Here is a 27,848-nt window from a genome sequence, read left to right on the forward strand (position 1 = left end):
TATGAGATTTTGGCAAGAACACTCATACAGAATACCTAAAGCGCTATAACCTCAATTGTCACACTGATAGGGAGTCCATTAAAGTACTCTTGCCCATGATTGCATTCGAGAATGAGTCTCCTATTATTTTATCTCATCCAAACTCCAAATTTCTAAGGATCAAATATTTCATTTGAACAGTTTTTATGGAATAAAATAATGATGGAAGATTTGAAGAATCGATAATTATTTAATGGGGAGACTTCGACGAATATTGGCTACCACTTGTTATGCTCATTTCTGTCTTGGCTGTGATTGGGCCATGCACTGGCATTACTTCGATTGTGGCAGCAATTTGAGAGGAAGTGATATGGGTGTTGAATCAAAATACAACTGCTTGGGCTTGAGTTCGTGTGTGTGGCGTCGGATGTGCACTCTACTGATTGCGTGGATGAGAAAAGCTCCTTCATTGTCCCGAGCGTAGAAGGATTTTGACTGTGTGCTGTCTGTAGCTGCAAAGAAACCGAGAATATTGGAAATTGGGCCTATGCTTGAGAATGGGATTACCAGATAATTGATGGGTCCGCATGGGATTGTTGGGCTGAGCTGATCTAGCACTGCATGTGTGGGGTTTGCATTTTGAATGGTTGACATATAAAAAATCTCGACTGAAAATTAAATTAAAGTCAGAGTTGATAAATTTTCCAATGCAACTGTTACATCTGTAAAAGCTTCTAACATGGGAATAATTATAAAGAGCCAGTGTGTGTCTCTATGACAATGATTGAATTTGACAACACGAGGGTGTGATCATACCAACACTAATCGACATCACTGAGGAGGAACCCTCGCACAAAGGTGATTATTATTATGAGATCCTATCTCAAACATTACTAAAGCCATTTTGAGAAGGGATTGGAGAAAGATGGACTTGACATACTTCATGGAATCTGAGGAATCACGAAGGCCAACTCTATTGGAGGTCATCTCATGTTGATTCACCAATCTCCCACTAAGTGAATAACAAATAAAACACATTTATCATATGAAAGAATCATTACTATCAGGTGTTTTAAATTCCAGTATAGCATATCAAAAATGATAGGTATCGTAAAAACTCAGGCCGGTTATGGCTCAGACAATCACCAATGTCCTTACTAATCAATGGATTTGATATTTTGTCAAACACTTGGCAAGCATTTTCCGATACCAGCTAGTGTTACTGAATATATAAAAAAATTGCTCTAGACTGAACTGATTAAGAAACTATGTATTTCCAGTAGAAGTCATTAATATTTAGTACCAACTCATTGCAAAATCTGCTAGCTAAATTATGATATCAATTTAGTGATGAGCAAGGAACAATTTCCTCTACCATTATTGTCTTTGCACAGTCGTAGTCTGCAGATTACAATTTACTAATTTATAACAGTTAGACATAGAACCTGATAAATATGCAATCACAGGGGTGAATGGAGTCTGAATTGCCCCAACTTCAGCTCCAGGTCCCATGTGATTCTCCACAGCTCCAACAAACATCCATGCAAGGGCAGAACATATATAAGCTGCCAATGAACTCGAACGCAACCCCTGAACTGTGCTATGCTGGCTTCCCAACAGCAACCTGGCCTCGTAATGTTTAAACACAGGCCAATATTTTGTTGACACTGGCCTCGCCAAATGTGTTCGCAGGCAAATGCAGGCCTGTACAATTGATTGCTGGCCCTCCAACTTGAATCCCAGGCCTCTATAATTGGACACAGGCTTCCTCAGTACCACCACAGGTCTGCAAATTAGATTCGGACTTCCAAAGACACCCAAACGCTGCCCAGAATCAGTGACTGCAGCCTCTAAATATAGCTGAACCCCCAGAAGTAATTGTCCAACCAAAAGCAGTATAATATCAATGCCCAGTGGATAGAGTTGGAGTTGAAAATAAAAATTAAGTTCCCAGATACCAATGATAAGGCCAAGTCTGGTTTGGTCGCCAAGGGGCACCCAAAGGTAAGGCGCTAGTCCTCAGTGGTGCAGTGGGCTTACCCGTCTAATGAGTTGAACTGGTCTCTTGAGTCGGGGAGTGGAACTGGTTCCTTCAGTTAGGGCTTGACCTGTTCTTCTCGGACAATTTCCTAAATCAATAGTTTCCCCCATATATTCTAGATAGGGCCCCATATATTTGAGAGGCTGATCGAAGATATGGAGATATGGCGCTGGGTGCCTGCGCCACACGCCCACCTACCCGGCCTCCCCCCCCCCTCCTCTTATAGAAAGACGTATAGAATCGAGATGCAAAGGTGCAGAGGGATAAGCCCCCCCCAGCCGGGTCACCAAACAGATTATTGTAAGGGGAGAGTTACTTTATCAACCGACTAAAGGTAGGGTGAGTTCCCTCCCATCCAACCCTTCCCTCCTGTTTCAGTTTAGTTTCAACAACTAGAATTGATCCAGTGGGCAAATCACAACAAGAAAACTAATTTTACCATATAAGCTACCTTACCTGCCTACCTTGATTGATTCAAAAACTTAATCTTGAGCCTACTATCTATAAGGGACTATACCTCAGCAGTTGAAAACACAACCAACTACCAACCCTTATTCTTCAGCAAGGGCACATAAACCAACAAACTCAGAAAATCTTACCAACTCAAAAACAAATTGGATAAGCGGATCCTTTTCTCATCAAACGGGCTCATATTTATAATCTTCCAATGGCACAAGTTTCCCAAACATAACTATACTTAAGAAGCTTCCTCAACACAACATCATTTTATGACATTTAAATATAGTAAAGTGCCATATAATAATGTTAACTTTAGTAATTCATTAATAAATAGGAGTCAATGCAATAAATAGCTCAATCCACTACAGGCAATGACCAGTTGCTAGTGCTACCATCTGCACTGCCAAATATGGCAACTGCCAGAATTAGACTTACTAAAAATAGTAATTTTACAATTGAGACCCCCAAATTGCTATGTCAGCTCACGATGTCACTATAATGAATTGACTCAATCAATTGTAGGAGCTTGCCAAAAAGTGGGACATTATAGGTATCTGCAGTGTCATGTCCCCTTCCCCGCACTAGTTTTATGGCGTTGGGTTAATCTATCTCCACATCTGGATAGATTAATGGCATCAACAGTCAGGATGCTTACCAGTCACATGGGAGATTTATCTTAAGTTCATCATTTAATAAATTAAAAGTTCTTTGATAAATTTACTTTTGTTTTAAAAGTCATTTACTTTATAAAGCGAATTAGGTGACTACAGGACGAAATTGTTGTTTTATCCCACATCTCTTATTCCACCACTTTCCCCTCAATTCAAGGTTATAAATAAGAGACTCCACCTTGGGATTTGAATATACAAGATTTTATGAACTTAAAGTATTGTAATTTCTAGTTGCTTTGATGTGACTGGCACATGCTGAGGATGAAATCCCTCGAGTTGTATGAGGAAGTTGGACGTCACCTCAATCTTTCCTCTTTGGAATAATACACAACCTAGGCAGAAATTGGCAAAAGAACATGTGATTCCTGTTCTGACATGAGAAGTAAGTACAGTCAGATTATGCAGTAAAATGTGGGTAAAATGCAGTAATGGTATTCCATGCGTCCAGACAGAAACATTGTCAGTTAAATAAGTTAGTGTTTGGATTGAGAAGCGGCTAGTAAGAACAGTATACGCAACTCATCCAATTGTTAGAGGGCACTCTACAGTCATACACCACAACTCACATGTCAAGGGAAGTTGTCACAGGTTATTGATGCCATATCTGTTGAAGGTGTGGGTTGCCACAGAAATCATGGGCCGGGTCTTCATCAGTGCAGGACATTTCCACGTCCACCTCCAGCAGGGAGTTCACGGCTGTTGGAGTTGGAGGAGTCAATGACAGTCTATGCTATCATCCCACACCAGTTCACGAGTCAGCTCACTCCAAGTAGTTATCTCCATTAGACACGGTATTATTCACATAGTAGTAGGAGTCAAATTGTTTCCCTACGTTGGTCTTCAGCAGCAGTGAGCAGTCGGGTGGTGTAACTGCTATCCTTGGCAGAATTTGTGGTTGCCGCGGGTGCCAAGACATCTAGCTTTAGACATTAGAATCTATCCATTTCCCTCCACTTAGTAATGTCATTTTCTATTGATAATATATGATGGAGTTCTAGTATTCGTTTGTAGCTTAAGTCCATTAATTTTATTGGAAGGAATAAAAAGTTGTGATAAGCTTGTGTTCAGTTCCAGGTCTAGTTAGAGTGAACACATTGACTTTTGTTTGATATATTCTTGGCATTAAACTTCATGAAAGTAAAGAGCTGGATAGTACCATATAATTTTCAAGTACTGGTTATGTCTCAATTGTTTGATGAAATTCATGTCAGTTTTTAGTCAACATTTTTTATCAAACCAAGCAGAGATTATTACAGTGGTATCAGAGCCACAAGACCTACTATCTTGTGGGAAAAATCAGATTATTTGCAGGCTGATTTTTATCCAAAAATGACAGTCAGGAATGAGTTAAAGACTATAAATTCAGTCATCTACAGCCAAAACAAGCAGATTCTTTAGGACATATTGAGATTGAAGATGCTTATTCAGTGGATGAGGAATTAATATTTGGAATAGGTGAACAGACTGATCTTAGTCTTACTAAACAGGTTGATCATTTTGGACAAGCAGATCATGTAAACAACATCCAAATGGCACATCATGAAATTGAACAGGACAGGGAAATATGGGAAACATTGCGGGCTATTAGGGATGGGCAATACAACATAGCTGATGCAGTTCAACAACTTGCAATTAATATGTAGCAATTAGCTCCTGTTAATAGGAGAGCCCCAAGCCATCACGATGGAGGACATAGTGTAGCTGGGTCACCCTGAGCTATTAGAGCCCCCACACGTAACACTGACAGGCCTTTGATGCGAGTGTTTAATACAGAAGAAGAGGCATCACCCCCAACAACTCCGAATTTACTATCGGACAACATTATGGCATTGTACGATGAATGGGATCTGTTTCCCGATCCTATTAAACAAAATTTGACCTTTGTCAAGTACCTAAATCAGAAAAGGGAGGCTGATAGACAACAACAGGATAGGAGACCTAGAGCACCAAACAGGGACCTTAAACATGCTATGAACAAGTTAACTCTCCCTACCTTTGATGGCAACAGTAAGACATCCACTAGAGCTTGGATTCACAAGCTTGATACCTATTTGACACTCAAACCCATGGCAGAGGCAAAAGCCATCAGATTTGCCACAATGCACCTTGAGGAAGCTGCGTACGATTGGTGGCACCACGGTTTAGTCACCCAGGATCATGGTCTCATAACTTCATACGCAATTTTCAGCTCCAAGCTGATTACTCATTTTGACAGGAAGGATATTGAAGTTTATTATAGGGATTTTGCTTAGTTACGATAGAGTGGGTCCTTGGATAACTTCATTGATGAGTTTCAACGTATATCAGTGATGGTACCTGATATGACAGAGCAGCGTAAGGTGATGTTCACAGAAGGGTTACAGGACAGATTTAGGGGTTTGGTTAAGGTCCTTAAACCAAACACCTTGGATGATGCGATTAAGATCACTCATGATTTGGATTCACCTTCTTCACTACTGTAGCCTCCAAAGAAACCCTATAGAGGGTCTACATCGTCCCAAGGGAACAAAAACCAGCAAAGACCAAATCCTTCTATATTGAATTTTGAGACACGTAATGAACTTAGGAGGAAGAAATTGTGCTTCACTTGTAGGGAACCTTAGACTCTTGATTACAGATGCCTTGGTAAAGGCAAGATGCACTATATTGAGGTTCTTTTAGAGGATGAAGGAGAGCAACAGGAAGGTAATGATGTTGAAGATAGTGAGGAGGAAGAAGTGGAGAAGCAACCCCTTAACGATAAAAAGTAGAAAACTACTACTGAAAAACCTCCTGTTATAGCCACCCTTTTTACTGATCCAATATGTCATCCTTTCAGGGTGAAGGGTGTTGTTAGGGGACAACGCATTGTTTGTCTTTTGGATACAGGAGCATCCCATAATTTCACCAGGACACGGATGGTATCTAAGAGAGGATTGCAGATAGTCGGCATACTCGAGTTTGAAGTGAAGGTAGCAGGTGGTGAGTTTTTGAGTTCCACAGAGAAAGTATCCAATCTTTAGATATAGTTTGATGATTATCTTTTAGAGACTGATTTTTATGTTGTTGATTTGGACGGGTTGGACGCCATTCTAGGTAGACAGTGGTTAAGGACTCTACGCAGGTACATATTTGATCACGAGACTATGCAGTGGGAATTCTCATAGGATGATCAGTTGGTAGTCTTAAAAGCCATACCATATAGTGGACATAGGTTGATAACAACTCACAGGATGGAAGCCATTTTGAGGCACGATGATATCGAATGGGTGACACAGTGTTTTGTCTCTTCTAAGGAGACAGAGAATACAAGACAGTAGTACCACTGTGACATCCAGATGGTGCTAGACAAGCACAGGAGGGTATTTGAAGATTTACCCCTAGGTATTCCATCAGGTAGAGGGTTTGAGCATATCATTGAGCTAGAGGAGGGTGCCAAACCTATCATTACCACTTTTTATCATCACCCCAGGCATTTTAAGGAAAAAATAGAGAAATTAAGGAACTTCTAGATATGGGACATATCAGGTCTAGTTCCAACCCTTTTGCCTCTTCAGTGGTGTTGGAAAGAAGGATGGCACCCTTTGGATGTGTATTGATTACCGCGCCCTTAATAAGAGAACCATTAAAAACAGGTATCCGATTCCCCACATTGATGAGTTATTGGATGAGCTTGATGGAGCTGTTTATTTCTCGAAGATAGATTTTCGATTAGGATACCATTAGATATGAGTTCAAGAGGAGGATGTGCATAAGACAACTTTCAGATGCCACTATGGACACTATGAGGTTTTGGTGATGCCATTTGGGCTCACTAATGCACCAACCACTTCGCAGTCATGCATGAACCACATTTTCAAAAAGCAACTACGAAAGAGTGTGTTGGTTTTCTTTGATGACATATTGGTCTTTAGCAGGACTTGGGAGGAACATTTGCAGCACCTAGATGAGATCCTTAGCCTCATGGAAGAACACTCTTTATTCGCAAAGGAGTCTAAGTGCGAATTTGGATTAACTGAGATTCTCTATCTGGGTCACATGATTGGTGCAGAGGGAGTTAACATACATTAGGAAAAGATACAGGCAATCCTTGATTGGCCACCACCAAGAGATTTATTTGAGTTGTGGGGCTTCCTTGGTCCTTGTTCTTATTACAGGCGATTTGCCAAAAGTTTTTCCCAGATAGTGGTCCCCCTTATCGATCTGACATGGAAAGGGGCATTCAGCTGGACAGAGGATTTAGAAGCAGTCTTTGATAGACTGAAATAGGTGATGAGCACGTGCCTAGTTCTGACACTTCATGATTTTTCTAGATCCTTTGTTTTGGAGTGTGATGCTTCAAGGAGCAGAATCGGGGCAGTTTTGATGCAGGATCGTCATCCCATAGCTTTTGAGAGCAAGAAACTTAGGGACAGTGAGCTATTATATTCTACAAATGATAAAGAGTGCTAGCTATAATGCATGCCTTAGCCAAGTTTAGACAATACTTGGTGGGAAGTAAATTTACAGTGAAGATTGATCATAACAGTTTACGTTACTTCTTGGAACAAAAGGAGTTGAACGAAAGACAATAGAAATGGGTCAGCAAGGTCCAAGCGTACGATTTTGACATTGAATATGTCAAAGGGAAAAATAATATAGTTGCTGATGCACTTTCCTGAAGACCCCCAATGTTAGAGTGCTGTACCATTTCCGAGATTTCACTAGATTGAAGATCCCAGCTGTTAGTGGAGTATTCTAAAAATACTCATGCATGTTAGATTATGGATGGTATGCTTCAGGATGATCGGTACAAGGTAATGAATGATATTATATATTATAAGAATAGAATCTACCTAGTACCCGAAGCTAAACTTAAAAGGGATATTATGCACACTATACATGATGCACCTTCAACGGGTCACCCAGGTTTTTCAAAACCTATAGTTAGATTAGAGAGAGATTCTCATGGAAGGGGCTAAAGGACGACGTTTTGCAACATGTTAGAGAGTGCCAGATTTGTCAGTAAAACAAGTCAGAACAGGGTTTTTCGCAGGGTTACTTCAACCGCTCCCTATTCTAGCTCAGAGATGGGAGAGTATATCCATGGATTTCATTACAAGGTTGCCGAGGGTCTAGGGCAGGGATTGTATTTTTGTGGTGGTAGATAGATTGACCAAGTTCGCGCATTTCTTTGCTATTGCATTGGATTGGTTAGCCTCTCAAGTGGCAGAGTTGTTCTTTCGAGAGGTTTTTTGTCTTTATGGATTACCCAAGACCATCGTGATTGACAAAGATTGCAGGTTTCTGAGTACCTTTTGGTAGGTATCGAGTTGACACCCAGCACCAATTATCACCCATACACGGATGGTTAGACCAAAATAGATAATAAATGGGTGGAAGGGCATTTGAGAAACTGCATTGTAGGTCAGCAGAGAGCTTTGGTCAAATGGTTGTATCTGGGAGAGTATTGCTATAACACCACATACCATATGCCCATTCGGATGACTCCCTTTTGCGCTCTTTATGGCTACAATCCCCCCTCCACTGATTTGGCATTACAGGACAACAGGGCACCCTTAGCCAAAGATTGGATTTTGGATCAGCAGAATATCCTCAAAGCCCTTAGGGATAATATTCAGCAGGCACAGAACCAACAGAAATTATATGCTGATTGACATCGTATTGAGTGAAGCTTTGAGTTGGGTGACATGGTTTATCTTTGTCTACAACCATATAAATAGAGCTCCTTGAAGAGAAGTGGGTTAGAAAAGCTTAAACCCAGATTTTACGGACCTTATTGCATCATCAGGAGGGTTGGTGAGGTTGCTTATGAGTTGGATTTGCCAGGTGACAGCCAAATCCACAACGTTTTTCATGTCGCATGCCTCAAGAAGGCCATTGGCCAGTAGATTGTTCCTTCAAAGGGTTTGCCTTTGCTTGATTTGGAGCCGACAGAGGTGATTGAGACCAGGGAAAGGAAGTTGCGAAATAGGTACGTCAAAGAATATCTAGTTCGTTGGAAAGACTTACAGTATGAGGACGCCACTTGGGAAGTTGGGTTTATTTTGCATCATCCAGCATTGAGATTGCTTGAGGGCAAGCAGTCCCGGGAAGGGAGGATTGTCATGTCCCCTTCCTTGATGCCGGGTTAATCTATCTCCACATTTGGATAGATTAACGGCATCAACAGTCAGGATGCTTACCAGTCACATGGGAGATTTATCTTAAGTTCATCATTTAATAAATTAAAAGTTCTTTGATAAAGTTACTTTTGTTGTAAAAGCCATTTACTTTATAAAGTGACTTAAGTGACTACAGGACGAAATTGTTGTTTTATCCCATATCTCTTATTCCACCACTTTCCCCTCAGTTGAAGGTTATAAATAAGAGACTCTGCCTTGGGATTTGAATATACAAGATTTTATGAACTTAAAGTATTGTAATTTCTAGTTGCTTTGATGTGACTGGCAAACTTTGAGGACAAAATCCCTCGAGTTGCTTGAGGAAGTTGGATGTCACCCCAATCTTTCCTCGTTGGAGTAATCCACAACCTAGGCAGAAATCGGCAAAAGAACATGTGATTCCTGTTCCTACATGAGAAGTAAGTACAGTTAGATTATGCAATAGAATGTGGGTAAAATGTAGTAATGGTATTCCATGCGTCTAGACAGAAACATTGTTAGTTAAATAAGTTAGTGTTTGGATTGAGAAGCGGCCAGTAAGAATAGTATACGCAACTCATCCAATTGTTAGAGAGCACTCTACAATCATTTGCCACAACTCACACATCAAGGGAAGTTGTCACGGGTTATTGATGCCATATTTGTTGAAGCCGCGGGTTGCCACAGAAATCATGGGCTGGGTCTTCATCAGTGCAGGACATTTCCATGTCCACGTCCAGCAGGGAGTTCACGGTTATTGGAGTTGGAGGAGTCAATAACAGTCTATGCCGTCTTCCCACACCAGTTCACGGGTCGGTTTACTCCAGGCAGTTATCTCCATTAGACACGGTATTATTCACACAGCAGTAGGAGTCAGATTGTTTCCCCACATTGGTCTTCAGCAGCAGTGAGCAATCGGGTGGTGCAACTGCTATCCTTGGCAGAATTTTTGGTTGCTGTGGGTGGCAAGACATCTAGGTTCAAACATTAGAATCGGGTTTGTCCATTGCCCTCCACTCTGTAATGTCATTTTCTGTTGATAATATATGATGGAGTTCCAGCATTCATCTGTAGCTTAAGTCCATCGATTTTATTGGAAGGAATAAAAAGTTGTGATAAGCTTGTGTTCAGTTCCAGGTCTAGTTAGAGTGAACACATTGACTTTTGTTTGATATATTCTTGGCATTAAGCTTCATGAATAGTAAAGAGCTGGATAGTAGCATATAATTTTCAAGTACTAGTTATATCTCAACTGTTTGACGAAATTCACGTTAGTTTTTAGTCAATATTTTTTTATCAAACCAAGCAGATATTATTACACTGCAGCCCTTATGAAATATTGATAGGAGTATATAGATTGACATAGGAACTTGATATTCCACTTCTAAACATTGATTATTCTTCCTTGGTATTGTAAGTAACAACACATTCCTCTTATTTCATAGAACAATTTGTGATGTATTGGAAATTTGGAAGCTTGTGGATGTTTAGGAAGTAAGGCATTGATGTTACTAGACTAAGTGTTTGCAGATCAGTCTTGTTAGGTTTCACAAAGATCAAAGTGTACTAAGTGCAGATAAGCGAGCATGTCATTTAGTATATATCAAAATGTTCCATCAGACCTTTATTGTTGCCCATAAGAGGGTCGTATAGAAAAGAGATGGTACATGAGATTTGTGAATGGAGGCAGAAAACTTAAGAATCTGATTTTGGACTCAATTTGTTGCCAATTCTAGACACAACTCTTACAGGAGACCGCCATATTCTTGTAAACTTCTAGTGAGAAAGACAGCCATTAAAAAGATTATACTTTTCTCAATTTCGCTACACATCAGAATGTGAATGACTTCAAACTTCATCTGGAGTAATAGTGCATCAGTTTCAGATCAACACTTGAGCCATTCTACAACACCACAAGGCAATGTTGACATCATCTGTTTGCTGCAGAAAGTATTCCGTGCATCATTTTATCTAGTATTCAGTTTTCATGACAGCTATTTGATGAAATATTTCTTTATCAATTGTTGGCCACAAAAAAAATTGTTGGCCGGAAGTAAAATGTAATAGTAATTGTTTGCTTTGACACAGGGAGATATATGTATAGGATGTGTGTGTGTGTGTGAGAGAGAGAGAGAGAGAGAGAGAGAGAGAATCAATGCTTAATGTACAAGATGTCATCAATGGTGTATGCTGAGAAACATGCCTATGTGTTTCTTTCTGCATGTCAATTGTTTTTAGATTATGTATTTGTCTTCACATGGCAATATGTGTCTTCACATTGCATGACCATGACACTCCGCTCACTGCACTCCACACATTGAATACCGCACACACTCCACACACCACTCGCACACACTCTGCACATTGCTGTTGTTCCGAAGCATGCAGTAAAATAATAGAGTAAAAAATACATTGTATTTTTTACATTATGTATTTTCTATGAATATGGAAGATAGCTGCAGTTGTTCCGAAGCATAGAAGTCAAGAAACTTAATGGTTTAATGCTTGCCAAATAAGAGTTGGAAATCAGTAAATTTGGCAGTTGTTTGAAATATTTTGGTAGGGACAGATCATTACAGCTCGAAGAACTCCAGCTAGAAGATCATTACAGAATATTTTGGTAGGGAAATATTTTGGTAGGGAAAAACTTATGAAATAAATACCAGAAACACTTTCATGTGAATTAACACCATTTCATATCTAGATCACAAAAACTGACCACTAGAGGGAGGACATTTTGAAAAATTAAGAGGATATTGTGCATTAATAAATCAAAGCTTGCAGAAAGATCCATTTGTCAATGTAAATATTGTGCAAAGAAGTACTAGACAATCCATAGAGTACATAAAATTGTATTTTGCATTTCTGAAGATCGAGCAGTCTCATGACGCCTTTTGTCAAATCTTTCCAGTAATTGCTTGATATAATTATTAAAGTTAATTGTTGCTTGCTAGTTGTTACGCTGAATTGTGCATTAAGAAATGGTGATTTGTTGCTCTTATCATTTTTTCTACATTCCACATTAAAAGGTCAGTTTCTAAATACATTGAAACGGAGCTCCTTCACTCTCTTAAGATCATAGTAGTCAAGTTTGAAATGTTCAGTTTGTCTTTGGAGAGAGGAAATCATGTGGAACCAAAAGTCATTTACAATTTAATTTATCTTAAACAAATTCAAAATGTTTTCTATCAAATGCATAAAAAGATTCACAAGCATATTTAAAAATATACACGAGTCTCAACTAAGTTTAGTTTTAGTTTTAATGTTTTCTTACTTTTTTTTAAACTTAAGATGTTGGTTTTTCTCTATTTCTTTAAATGATGTTTCTAGAGTAATAGGCCTAGTTTGAATTGAACCGGTATAACAGTTGGGTCCAGGTTTGGCTGACAATAGTCATTATACATTTATAAGAAAAAGTTGACATTCACTTGCATGCTATCTTTCAGTTATGTTGAGTATTCAGTTGTTGGAATCATATAGATCTGTAGTGACCACTATATGCCTTTCCATGTACAATAACTTTTCTACCTTACCATGGCTTAACAATTACATAGATTTTTCATGTTCAAGGGCTCTAAGAAATAAGGGATCTAGAGGGTGGGCCTTGGTAAAGTAATTTCAGCTTAAATAGTTTATTTTGGGTGATTTTTTCTAAGATTGGTTTTCTTTTCTTTTGTTTACAGGGACAAGCTTTATAATTTGCATGATGTTGGTAGAAGCATTATGGATGAAATATTTGTTGCAGGCTCATTTGTGCAGACTGAGTGTGACAGTTTCGAGGATTCTGTAATTCCAAATCTACATTTTCAGAGCTAATCAAGCTTTATACAATTAACTTTTGTGTTGTGTCTGTAACTATTAAGTTTTTATTTGATCACATTGATTCAATGTTTATATGTTTGAATGTCTTGTGCAAAGACTTATTTCCTTCATATGTAGTACTATTAGTAGTGTGTTATAGTGAAGAATGTTTTAGATCGTGAGGTTTTATATGATGAATTAGTGTACGACTAGGGCAATTAATTTGAGATCATTTGATAAAAAGATCATGGGCAGTTTAAAGTGAATATTCTGGTAGTTTGGCCAATTTTTTTATTTTTTTGGCTTGTATTTTCATCCTGATATTGCTAGAATCTTTGTCATTCATTGAGCTGCTTTGTCTCTCAAATGGATGTATTATTGAAATGAGGTAATCTCTACATGAGAAAATGATAAAAAAATCGCTTAATTTGAAACCAAAAATATATATTGCTTGTCAAGATTCCAAAACACTTTTAAAAGTATTTGAAGTCTGCTTGTTAGGTGCTTAGTGATAACATTTAATAGAAACTCATTGAAAGTAAAAAAGAGCCTTGTCCTATTGTTTAACCCTTCTCATTGTTTGTTTCATTGGAGGTGGTTTGTACTCAAAGTGGAAGATGTGGTATTTGTATGGAAGAGGTTATTGACCGTGGGCTTCTAGACTGCTGCAATCACTGGTAATGTTCACAACATTCAATTGATTTAATTAGATTGAATTATAATCTATAATGTGTTTTGTAATAGCACTGACATGGAGTTGAGGTCAATGATCACTCCATTTATAAATGATTCTAATTTGATGGTATGAAATCTGAATATTTTACATCACAAGAATAATTTTTGGTATGTTAGCTTTTATGTGATTATCAAATATAAAAGTTTATTATAGTCAATTGTATATAAATTTATCAATGGCAATACCATCCAGTACAAGCAATTATGAGTGCTTGTAGATGTATCAGTTTCCTTTTTGCAAGACAATTCTAAAACATCATACTTGCGTTAAGGGGAGGGTGAGCATTCAAAGATATTCTAGCTATACTTACATATTATTCAAGTGACAGTATTAAGGATGCCAAATGTGGTGTATGAGACTGACCACTAGTTACGTGAATGCGGATTCATCCATGCTGATTCAACCATTTCTCCATAGATGTGGATGCAGGTATACAATCTTGCATCCAAAATTTGTCTAGCAGGTTGTCAACATACTTTGACTGAGAGATAGAGGCATTGTCATTTGTCCGCTAAACCTCAAAACCCTTAGTAGTTATGCCATGTCAAAGGACTAACAAAAACTCTATTTGATCTGCTCAATCAAAAGTGTTGAACTACCAGTAGTAATCAGATCATCAACATAGATGACAAGTAGAAGAATACTTGTTCTTTACTAGAAACCTTGAATCTTGGAGGCTGCATCACATACACTTATTCCTGCAATTCACCATTTAGGAATGCACTCTTGATGTCCATTTGATGGAGTTTCTAATTAAACTAGGCTAACATTGAAAGGATGTGTCGAATTGTACTCATTTTAGCTTCAAGAGAAAAAATCTCCTCATAATTAATGTCTTCTTTTTATACTTACCAATGGTTCTGTCAACCTTGTATAACTTTGTACACCCATTTGCAACCAATGGGCTTCTTCTGAGTGGAAGATCAGACGTGACCTAAGTGCTATTTTTCAGAAGACTATTGTGTTCAACTTCCATAGCTTGTTTCCACTCAGGCATACCTTTATCCTTTAATTAAGATTGAGGCTCATAAACATTGTGAATGTTGGTCATAAGACTAAAATTGACCGTATTCTACTACTTTCTCTTGTTTCTAGCTGATCTGCCCTCAATTAGATCATCATCATGGAGATTACATATGGCCCACTATCTAGGTTGAGGAGCAGGAGTAACAAAATCTAATTCTAGAATGGTTGGAATGGGTTCAATAGGATGGAACTCAACATCATTTAGAGGAAAGTTGGGTTGTGCAATATTATGTGTACAAGACTCCACATCTTCAGAGTCAAAGTTAGCTTAATCTCTCCCATCATGTGGACCTAATGAAGGACCAGCAACCAAATCCTTCGCTTGTAGAGGTTGATCCTAAAGACTCAAAAGTTCAAAACAGGAGGAGAGGGCTGAAAAGGCCCTTGTTCTCCATCAAAGATAACAACCTGACTGAATATGAAACTGTAATGTACCGTATGGATGTATGGCCAACAATTCCACCCCTACAATACTTCATGTGGCCAAGTAACCTTGCACATCAACTCCACACATAATATCTTTGTATGGTACCTGGTCACACTTGCACAAAAGGTCTTTGTATAGTACCACGCTACTTCTATGCCCATATGGAAAGACCACCCTTACCACACTATCACCGTACTGTACACTTGCAAGAACATGGTAATACTTATCTTCACATTGCACGGCCACGACACTGCTCACTGCATGCCACACACTGCACACTGCACACTGCACATTGCACACAGTTCACACACCACTCACACGCCTTGCACATTGCATGTACTCCACATGACACCCACACACTCTTTGCACACCACACACTCCGTATGCCACCCGCATGCACTCCACACAACACCTTCATGCATTCCACACACTGCACACACTTCGCATGCCAGCCAGACAACTAAATGCCGCACACCACACACCACATGTCGCATGTTGCATTTCAGCCCTTTGGCACCTGACGCTCGATGCCTTTTGATTTGTCACCCTCCTCCACTTTACACCCGTTGGCTTCCTTCAACACAACACGTTTGACACTCAATTTTCAACTCTTGGTATGTGATGTCTAAATATTATACTTGATCTATGACTATTATTATAATCCAAGGTAACACAATAGTTTGTTGATCAGGGCATATGGAAACCACATAAATGAATTGCTATCAATCAATTAGAGACTTATATTCTTAGATTATCTAGCTGTACAAATTTGCTTTCGTAAGAAGATTTCATAAACTTGACAATGAAGTACACATTGAAATATTTGAAGTGATATCTCCAACGGTAGTCTAGGGTGGTTGCTAACTAGCAAAACTGCAATTATAGAATACAAAGGGTCTTACCAAAAACTGGAATTACATAGTGGGGAGGGTCTTCCACCTTTGAAATTGCAAACAATATTGAATTCCAATTGGAATTGCAAATACACAATAAAATAAACTCCATGATGACTTCCTACAATGCCAACCATGGCCTCTTAAAGAGCTGTCAGAAGTTTTTCCAAAGGGCTACAAATAGGCTGACATACTATCTTTATTATTTTATCACTTGGGTATCCTACTTATTAATTATTTAAATAGATCCTTATGATATTATTTGAATTTTGTGACCATCTAATTAATTATTTCATTGCATTAATTTGGGGACATTACAAAGACCATCGATGTCTACATCAGTCATCTTGTATGGGAGACCTGTTCTAAAGATAGATAATAGTATAGATTGCTTTTGCCCAAAATCTCTTTGGAACATTTCTATGTTCCATCATAGAGTAGGTTATCTTGGTGATTGGGCGATTTTTCCACTCAACAACACCATTCTACTTAGTGGTGTAAGGTGTGATAAGTTGATTCTTGACACCATGATGTGCACAAAAGTTGGAGAAATAATAAGAACAAAATTCCTCCCCATTGTTTGACCTAAGAGTTATTATGTGTTGACCTGACTATTTTCTACCAATGCCTTGAAACTTTTGAAACATGCGAAACACCTCTAATTCTTGTTTAAAAAATTACACCCACATTTTCTTAATATAATCATTAACAAATAATAGAAAATACTTGGACCTTGTAATTGTAGGAGTGTAAATTGGTCCACATACATCATCATGAACCAATTGCAATACCTTGGAAGCTTGGCAATTATTGCCATTAAAAAATGGAGTCCAATGTTGATATCCAGCTTGACAAGCTCTGCAAACTCCACGATTTTGATTTGGAATCTCCAGTAAGCCAACAACTTGATCCTCCTAAATGAGTTGAGAGAGAGTGTTTGTTTAGATGCCCATATTGCTGATGCTAGAGATAGCTGATGGAAGAACTTTTGGCTACTATAGCATGCTCCTAAGAATTGTCAGTATAAATGAGTCTATAAATACCATGATCGTCAATATCCATGTAGTGCAAGTCTCTCGATCAACAATATTGCAACTGTGTGAACCAAATACCACATCCAGCTAAGGAGAGTGTCTTTGTTGGCGAAATTCTTTGTGAGTCACTAAAACCACAACTTACAAAATTGTGACTTTAGGCAATGGTGTAGTGAGATAATCTCTTCTCTTAGCAATAGGGAAGGTTCCCTTCTTACCGTAGGTGGTTACAACAGAGACCTAACGGTAAATAACAAATGGGTGGTTCTCTTAATCAACTCCATTTTTAGGAATGATTGTGCAAGAAAAATAACTACTTGCAATTTAACAAAAAGTACCTACCGCTACGGTAATCGTGGTGGCTTGGTAGTTGAATGCAAGAACAACTCCTAAGACATTATTATAATTATGTTTGGTTGATTAACAATAAGAACAAGTCTCTTACAATTAATCTGTTTTGATGAGGAAATCAAATAGATAACAAAGCACAAAATCTCTTGCCAACTATCCAAGTTGAAATAATATGCTTCAAACTAAAGCACAAAGTTTTTAATTTTGAGTATTTGTAGCCACTATCAAACTATAACAATTATGTTTCTAGAAACTCAAAATCTTTAAGAAACCAAATGGAACGCGCAAATGCTCCACACATATAAACTATAAACTGAATCAAAGATAAATTCAATTCAGAAATTTTGTATCTTGAAACATAACTTTTTCAAGTTACAAGCAACTTCTGCATAGTCTCCTTGTATAAAACAAAAGATCCTTATTTCCAATGAACTTTCTCCATTATATGGGAAAAGATGGGAGAGAAAGGTGAAGAAGAAAGGGGAAACCCTCAACCACCTTGACTTATTCTCTAACAAACTCCTAACTATCTTTGAATAATTTAAAGTGCACACCTAATGTAGTTGCAACTTGATTACATGAAGTGTGTATTCAGGTTCATTATTTCTTGTATTTACAAAATACATTGCCTCTACATATAATTTCCCATAAACTATTGCTCCTAAAAAGAGTGAGAAAGAAGTTCCCAAGGCACTTAGAAGAAATCTTCATAATGTGTCCATAAATTCTCCAAGCTTATGCAGCGACTCTTGTAGAACTACTGCATCCGGTTCTCCTATGCTTCGTGCAACAATTGACAACTTATAGATAATGTTTGCATTCTCTGAGGTAACACTATCATATCTTGTAGACAATGGAGTGAAAATCTGTAGCCTGAGAGAGTCAATTGTTGAGATAATGGGTGTTGCACACATTGCATAATATTGTTTTATTTTATTTTATCATGTAATGTTGTGCCTAGATGGACGTGCAACATGTAAAGATTCCCATGGAATATTCTTGATGAGTTGTATTGTAACCTTGTGATAATATTTCATGTAATTATTTAATATTGGGGAAAAGAATTAAATGCCCAATATTAAATGTGGGGTTAGTGGGTTAGGTAGCACATGGTTTTAGCACATGGTTTATGTAATACCACTTAGTGGTTTTGTGGGACTTGCTACTATATAAGCAGCCACAAGGGTAGTTGTTGTAGAGAGTGACAAGGAGAAGGAGAAAATGCAAGAGTTGAGCGGGACAAGGCTTGACAGGTTAGCCAAGGGAGCATTTGTGAAGGTTGGAAGCATGGCATGGGATGTGTGGATTTATGCTTGTTCACATAGTTTGCTTGGTTGTGGCTATGGCCATGAAGGCTTCCATGGTTGTATGGCAATGGTATTTTTTGCTGAATAATACATGGTGATGGATGCTTTTGGAGGCTGGGTTTTTTCCCTCAATGAGGGTTTCCTCAGATCTATTATGGGTTATGTGGAAACGGTTATATTCTTTATTGCTAAGTTTCTTTATATCAATCTCTCCAAAATCAAACTTTTTTGCCTCAAGCTAAAAATGAATTGCTCTCTCAAATTCTGTTATGAAGACTTCATTATCGACAAGTTCTCCACTTTCAGAAATGATTGTACATGTTAGCTACTGAAAAGTGTCACTGATCATGTTTACTTGTTTTTGCAAACGTTGTAGTGTTGCGTCACCTTCAATCACTAGGCTTTGCAACACATTTTCTTTGTTGACCATTAGATGCAAGGTACTGCAATATATCTCCACTGAAGAGAAAATTCCTCAGTTGCACAAAACCTCCAAGTCAACCTATGTTATGGTCTTCCATACATTCAGGTCGACTTTGAGAGATTTGAGTTGTTGACGCAAAGTGTTGAAGATTGTAGCTGCGATAGAGATCTTTAGCTCTGATTTTATAAAGAGGAATATGTTTGTTATGACTCTTATGGTTATTTTCAGTTGAAGAGGACATTTTGTGATAATATTCTGTACAAATACATGTGTCATATGCATAGTAATGAGAATCGCGGTGATTCATGCGAATTCGGTGATTCGATTCAAGCTAAACGATTTATTGTGAATCGGTGAATTGCATCAGCAATAAAGGGTTTATGAATTAATTTACTCACTAAATTTCAAGGGTTTTGTAAATTTGCTGATTCGTGTCCGATTCAAATTTGATTCATGGCTTATTTGCGATTCAATTTGGCCTTGTCAATTCTGATCCGATTCTGATTCTCGTTACTTTGATGTCATGAAGAGGCATGCATAGGGAAATATGAAGTGTTGAATATTTGGAAATATGAAAGGTCTTGTAGTAGAAACTTGAAGAAACCTTCGTGTGTAATCTGAAGAGTCTCATTTCAATCAATTTATGTGATTTCTTAGTTTATTGTAGGCAATCAAGTGGAAAGCCTTGTACTCAAACATTTTAATATCAGTAAAAGTCATATTTTGCTGGTGTGGCTTGGTTTTTCCCTTCAAGTGGTAGCATTTTCCCAAGATAAATCTTTTGTGTTTTTTGTGCATTTTATTTCATTTTCTTATGTTTATTTTTATTTCTGTGCAAAAACTTAGCATGGTATTAGACCTAGGTTTTGATAAGATCTTTTAAGGAATGTCAAAGATCAATCTCCAAGTGTTGGAGTTTGTAGCATCAAAATTTTCACTTTAGCTTTAATGTTGCAAATTTGACCACCTTATTTGGTTGCTGCTGCCAAAAAGGCACCAAGTTTTTAGAATTAAAGTTCTGCTAGCTTCATACAATAATTTCTAGAGAAGCTTCATTTTGCAATATCTTATTTAATAAGGTTTTGCTTCTTTTCCTTCATTTGTTTCTTTGGTTTTTCTGCAGAGAAAATTCCAAGTGATTAAGTTCAGAGGATTTTCATTTTTCATGCATGTTGGTTATATCATTATATATGCAGCAATATAGATCTTTTGATAATATTTGAATCTTTTGTTTGCATATATGATGTTGTACTTTACTTATCATGGCATCTGATATATTCAAATCTTATATTCGTCTTGCTCTCTTCGTTGGATGTTTCGTTGCTAAGTATTTTTTTTAATTACCATGACAAAAGTTTCTTTTTCATTTGTGTTTGTCAAAAAAACTATGGCGTGTGTGTGTCGTTTTGGTTTCTTCTGACACCTTTCAAATGATACAGTATGGTTTGTGTTTTCTTTATTGTCATCCTTATAAGTAGTTCATGATCTCTCATGTTTCATTCCCTTTTGTTGGGTGCCTTATGTAAGTTGACGGTTATGAAAAGGTGTTATTCATGATTTTTTGTCGGTTCTCTTTCAGACTTACTCGAAGTATTTGTTTTGAATAGTCATTTTTTATTTCATGTATGGTGTGGAAGCGCTGAGTGAAGCATGATTGAATTTTGTTTAGAAAAGCGTTAGATTTTTCTATGGTTGTAGTCTCTTATTTCATCATATATGTGTAAGGAATATTATCATTGACGATTCTCTTAATGGACACGTCGAGACACCTTTCCATGATGTCGTTTGTCTTTTGTAATTGCCATCAATTTTTTTCTTTCTTTGTACAAGTGATTATTCTCTTCATATTATTGGAGTCTATTGATTTTAATTATGTTTTTTTGATATATTAAAAGTGCATTCGGGTTTCTTTGTATCGACAATCCTTTTAGTAACGATCTTCTCATATTCTTATGTCTCTTTCTTATTATGCATTAGATTATTTTCTTGGTATTCTTTGGCAAATGTTTTCACATGTATAATTCCCGTAGATATAGAATTAAAAAAAAAATCATTTCTATGCCAAGATATTCTTAGCGTGAGGGATTTCTATGTCTTCTCCATCAACATACATTTTTCTTCATTCTGGGATTTTGTTGGGGTGCCCATCCCTTGTCTCAATATTTATTTTGTTAAGATCGGGTAGAGCAAGCCTCTCAGCATATCGGATAATGTTTTTTATATTGGGCATTTTGGCAGATGGTCATCTCTCGTTAGTGCAATAGGCTAAGCTCTCATGCCCTCTAGTCGAAAGGGAACACATTAGTGTTGCTCACTTGTGTTAAGTTTTCTATTTCATTTTCTGAATCGTGTCTATTCTTTTGCCTTGTTTATTGGTCCCCACTTCATCTCTTCTTTTGTTTATGATGCTAAGATGTCTCTTAATCAAATCTTAATTGACATGTTCTACTTAGAACTCATTTGCTATGGGTTTCTTTAAAAAGAAAAAGAGAGTTAAATTTTTTATGTTTTCTATTTGGATCTGATAGATATTATTTGTATTCTAACGATAGAGATGTGAGTAGTATTGTAAAGATTCTATAGGGATTATATTATTATCATTTATTTTTCTATAGAGATGTTAGTAATATTCTAAAAATTCTATGGTGATTGTATTTATTTGTTTTTCTCTAGAGATTTTAGTGGTAGTAAAAATTCTAACATGTAGAAGAAAATATAATTTGTATGCTTTAGAGACGACAGTCTTGGATATTATCATAGACAAGATCTGTGTAAAGGATTCAACCTATAACAAGCGGTTGTAGATGACAGTGAACAAAATTGCAGAAGAGATAAGTGTTCTATGTTTATATCTTTGAGGATAGGTCATGAGTTCTTGTTATATCACTGGGAATAGTACATCATTTTAACATTAATCTCTATAATAATTGATCTCATGAATCATTAATATCTCTATTGGTTGTAGGATGCAACAAGAAGTAATGAGATGAGGATGTTGCTTGATGATACATATTCAAAGGAAGTAGATTCAACTTTAGAGGGAGGTTACATGATAAAGGGAGGTGCATAAGCCTATGTGACAATGTAATTACTAAATCTCCTTGTTTGGTCCAATAGGAATCATCCATCTTATTGAGGTGGTCAAAACCATCCCTGCTGAGAGAGAGTCTTTGTTGAGAGAGAACTCTGTCATTATTATACATGTTCTTAATGCATTCTTCTCCGTGTAAAGTTTGAGGCGAAAGTCCTCTCTCCACCCTTTGTGAGTAGATATGGTGGACCACCCTTTGCGAGTAGGCATGGTGGAAATGCATTCTTCTCTAGGAGAAGTTTGAGGTGAAAACCCTTATTCCACCTTTTGTGAGTAGGTATGTTGGAAATACATTCTTCTTTGGGAGAATTCTGAGGTGAAAGCCCTTGTTCCACCCTTCATGAGTAGGTATGGTGGACCACCCTCTGGGAGTAGCCATGGTGGAAGTGAGTTCTTCTCTGGAAGTCATGTGTATGACTCCATTATATGTGCTTATGAAGTAAGTATGGCGAGTAATGTTATGTTGAGATAACATGTGATGTGAATTTATCATCTTTGGTTGCACCTATGTGTGCCTGCCTGATTGAAGATTTCTCTCTTGCTAAGAGGGAGTGTTGAAGATTGTAGCTATGGTAGAGATCTTTATCTCTGATTTTATAAAAAGTAATATGTTTGTTGTGATTGTTATGGTTATCTTCAGCTGAAGAAAACATTTTGTGATAATATTATGTAAAAACACACGTGTCATACATCATGTGAAGAGGCATGCATATGGAAATACAAAGTGTTGAATATTTGGAAATATGAAGGGTCTTGTAATAGAAATTTGAAGAGACCTTCATGTGTAATTTGAAAAGTCTTATTTTTAATCTATTTATGTGATTGCTGAGTTTATTGTAAGCAATCAAGTGGAAAGCCTTGTACTCAAACATTTTTATATCAAGAAAATTATATTTTACTGTTGTGGCTGGGTTTTTACCTTCAAGTGGAAGGGCTTTCTTAGGATAAATCTTGTCTTTTGTGCATTTTCTTTTCTCTTCTTATGCTGTTTATCTTTATATCTAGGCAAAAACTTAACAAAAAGAAGCAAGAAGTTCCTTCAAGCTAGCTGAAATATCTGTCTAATGCCTTAGTATTCTGAAATTGTCCTTGATCACATCCCCTGCCTGAGATACTAGGCGATCACACCAATTTTCGACAGCCTTAGCTTTTCTCTCAATCCACTATACATGCTCTTAAGACTGAAATGTTAGAGAAGAGACCTTCATCTTCTCAATGATGTCATGCAATCTAGCATTCTCGTCTTTGAGCTTGTTTTTCCTTTCCCACTACTTGTCATTCCTTTGAGTGAGAAAGCTGAGAGCATCATGTGCATCTTGCTGACAAGTCAAGCGAGATTGTTTACCAAGTTCAATTGTGGTGAACTTGTAATCACTGGTTTGTATCTCCTCTATTTGCTTTTCAATGAGAGGCTCAACCAACACTGCATACGTGGCGTTATCATTACCAAGATCCTTGACACCATTTTTGCCTTTTTGGTCTTAGGAACCTTAGCCTTTGTAGCCGTGTTGAGATCATGGTCCTCGGGTGGAAGTTCTTGTTAATGTTTTTTAGAAGTAAAATGATGATTATCTGATATACTAATCAGTGTTTATGTTTTCAGAGAAACTGTCATTGTTACTTATTAAACATACATATATATCTGTGTGTGTGTGTGTGTGTGGATTAATATATGTTTGCAACACATTGCCTATCGGCATTATGTTCAACTACATATTAAAGCAGTAAGGCAATCACTGTTTGCATTGGCATGTTAATGAATGTGTTATCGGGCTCATTACTTGTATTGAGATCGGGCTCATCACTTATATTTAGTTTGTCTTAACTAATGGGCTATTAGTCATGCCGCCGAAGAGGCATGACTCTGCGGGGGTCATGACACTCTGTCTACATATTTAAAGAGAGCAGATTGCTGAGGAATGTAATCAATCCACGGTATCACAGGATCCAGCGATCTGCAAGTAATACTATGTTATCATTTCCAATATATTTTACTTACATCTAACCTGCAGTAGCATACAACATTCAGAGCACATTCAGCATACAGGTGATATTCTCAACGAATCATAAAAGGAAGATACTGAACTTGGTCAGTAAGAGATCATCATCATTTGAAGACATACTCTGCTCTTCTATTGTACAAGTAAGAGTTCCATTTCATTGTAATTGTTTTATCTATTAGAGATCAATAAAACTTAACATGGTATCAAAGCCATTCTGATAAGAAAAACCATTATACAAAATAAAATCTCAATTTAAAAAAAAAGAGAGGCTAAAACCTTAAACCATTAAAATGGTGAATCATGCGAGACTACAAGATAGGCTTGAGGGTGCATCTAATTTCTCTTCATGGAAAATTAGAGTAATGATAATATTAAGGGAAATGGAATTAGAAGAATATATTGAATCAAACATGTCTATACCTGAAAATGGGCTAGAGAAAGTAACATGGAAAAGACATAATAACAAAGCAATGAAGATCATTATAGATTCAGCAAAAGATCATATCCTACCGTCCATATCTAGTCTGAAGACTGCATTTGAAATGTTCTCCACAATTTGAGATACATTTGAAATCAACAATACTAGTAGATTATTAACTCTAAAACAAGATATACTATACATAAAGATGAAAAAATGGAGAATTTATCACCTCATACTTTTAAAGAATTTCTGAATTAAAAGATCAACTTGCAACAATGGACAGTCGAGTTGATGACAAAGAGCTTAGCATGATAGCACTGAGAGGTCTTCCACTATCATGGGAAACATTTATTCGAGGATTAAGCTCTCGACCCGAACTTCCAAAATTTGATATATAAAAAAATGAATGCACTCAAGAAGAATCTAGAGTAGTCTCAAGAGGACTAAGCACAAATCAAGAGGGAGAAATTCAAGCACTTCATGTAAAAACAAATAAGAAGAGAAAATTCAAATGCAACAAAAAAGAATCTAACAAATCTTACAAGCAACGTGATTGGTCTAAAGTTAGATGTTTCAAATGTGACAAAATTGGTCACCCCCACAAATTCTGTCCTAAAAAGAAGAGAATTCAAGCAATCTTAGTAGAAATCAAAAAAGAGGGTGAAGAGAAAGAAGAAAGAGAAAACTATGCCTTTTACTTAGCCCTTTCAAGTGAATTAAACTCTAATAACAATACTTGGATCATCAACAGTGGAGCATCTCGACACATCACTGGTTTTAAAGACAAATTTAAAACCTTCTCTGAACAAGCCTTAGAATAAGTTACCATTGGAGATAACTCTACTCATCCTATTAAAGGAATTGGTTCCTATTCAATTCAACTAAACTTAGGAATTACATTACAACTCAAAAATGTTATATATGTATTAAGAATAAAGATAAGTCTAGTATCTATTTCTAGTCTTGCTGATCAAGGTTTTAGAATCACATTTCAAGATGACAAAGTTCTATCTTGGCCCAAGAACTCTAATATTAAGAAAGCCATTTCCATCGGATTTAGAGATGGAAGTCTTTATAAACTTTGTAATAATCAAAACTTAAACCTAGCTCTTAGTCATGAAACTTCAAATTCCACCGAAATTTGGCATAGGAGGCTAGGTCACCTTCACTACTGGGCATTATCATCCATAGGAAAAATTGTAAAAGATTTACCTAGCCTCAAAACTAATCATTTAAGTATTTGCAAAGGATGTGCTTTAGGTAAAAATTCTAAATAATCATTTCCTAAAAGTGTTCACAAATCCAAATCCATCCTTGAACTGATCCACACAGATCTTTGCTATCCTATGTCTGTACCTTCTCTTAATGGATGCTTCTTCTATATTATTTTTATTGATGATTACTCTAGAAGAACCTTGATCTATTTCTTGAAGCAAAAGGAATCAACTGAAGTCTTAGCAAAATTCAAAGAATTCAAAGTCTTAGTTGAAAATTAGTCAGGACATAAAATAAAAACTCTAAGATCAGACAATGGAGGTGAATATACTTTTGATATTTTTAATAATTTCTGCATTTCTGTTGGGATTAAGAGGGAGTTTTCTGTACTTTATAATCCTCAACAAAATGGAATTGTGGAATGCAAAAACAGATCGATTGTTGAATCAGCCAAAGCAATGATGCACGATCAAAACCTTCATACTTCCTTCTGGGCTGAAGCATCTAACACTGCTGTCTACATTCAAAATAGATGTCTACACTCAGTTTTAGAGAACACCACTCCAGAAGAAGTATTCACTGGCATTAAACTTGATCTAAGTCATTTAAGAATATTTGGATGTCCAGTTTGTATTCACATACCTAAAGAGAAAAGAACAAAACTAGAACTTTCCGAAAAGAAGGGAATATTTATTGGATATAGTGAAACAACAAAAGGATACACGATCTCCATTTTAGGTCAAAGAACAATTGAGATTAACAGAGATGTGAAATTTGAAGAAGATGTTGCCTTTAAAATTTCCAGAAACAGTGATGAATCTGTCACTGAGTCTATTTCTGAAGAAGATGAAAATCAACAAACAGAAATTGAGAGGGATAATGATTCTGAGCCTTCCTCTTCCACTATGCCTGATCATGAAGATTCTGAAAATATCAATAATAAAAAGAGGCCACTCTGGGCTAGGAAAATGATAGAAGAAAATCATGTTAAACCTAATGAAGTAATGTGAGAGAGCAAAAGAACAAGAAATCAATCATGTTATGTTGCATTGTTAACTGAACTTATAAAAACAAAACCTTCTAATGTTAAAGAAGCACTTTCAAATCAGTCTTGGAAAGAAGCAATGATTGAAGTATATAACTCTATATTAAAAAATGATGTATGGGATGTTGTACCAAGACCTAAGAACAAATAAGTTGTTTCTTCCAAATGGCTGTTTAAACTTAAACATGCATCTGATGGTAACATTGAAAAATACAAAATTAGGTTTGTAGCACGAGTTTTCTTATAGAAAGAAGGCATCGATTATGAAGAAACATTTGCTCCAGTTGCTAGATATACTTCAGTCAGAACCATCTTGGCTATTGCAACATCCAAGGGATGGAAGGTACATCAAATGGATGTCAAAACAACATTCCTTAATGGCAAGATTGAAGAAGAAGTCTATATCGAGCAACCAGAAGGATTTAGTACTCATGACATCAAAACTCATGTTTGTAAGTTAAAGAAAGCACTTTATGGTCTCAAACAGGTTCCCAGAGCTTGGTATGAAAGGATAAACAACTACCTACTAAAGTTAGAATATTCCAAAAATGAAGCTGATCCCAATTTATATTTCAAAACAGATGGTGATGATATGATTATCCTTGTGTGATATGTTGATGATTTGTTGATAACACGTGAGAAACATCTCATAAAAAAATGCAAACGAGAGCTCACAACAAAGTTTGAAATGAAAGACTTAGGTTTACTTCACTACTTTCTTGGATTAGAAGTGTGGCAGCATGATAACTGCATTATTCTGAATCAGGGAAAATATACAATTGACATCTTAACAAAATTTGGG

General features: G+C 36.9%; 1 protein-coding gene across 1 annotated transcript in view; it reads left to right on the plus strand.

The window, feature by feature from the left end:
- The window catches only part of LOC149568408 (RING/U-box protein), a 155,161-nt gene that overhangs the window by 20,370 nt on the left and 106,943 nt on the right, over window positions 1-27,848 (plus strand). Inside the window, exons 2-3 of the mRNA XM_089821330.1 lie at window positions 12,956-13,058; window positions 13,668-13,750. Of these exons, the coding sequence (XP_089677456.1) occupies window positions 12,996-13,058; window positions 13,668-13,750 (146 nt within the window). The 5' untranslated portion in view covers window positions 12,956-12,995. The remainder of the gene's footprint in view (window positions 1-12,955; window positions 13,059-13,667; window positions 13,751-27,848) is intronic.

This window comes from Cupressus sempervirens, chromosome 3, assembly GCF_028749045.1.
Source record: "Cupressus sempervirens isolate cs-2001-9-10 chromosome 3, ASM2874904v1, whole genome shotgun sequence".
Taxonomy (NCBI): domain Eukaryota; kingdom Viridiplantae; phylum Streptophyta; class Pinopsida; order Cupressales; family Cupressaceae; genus Cupressus; species Cupressus sempervirens.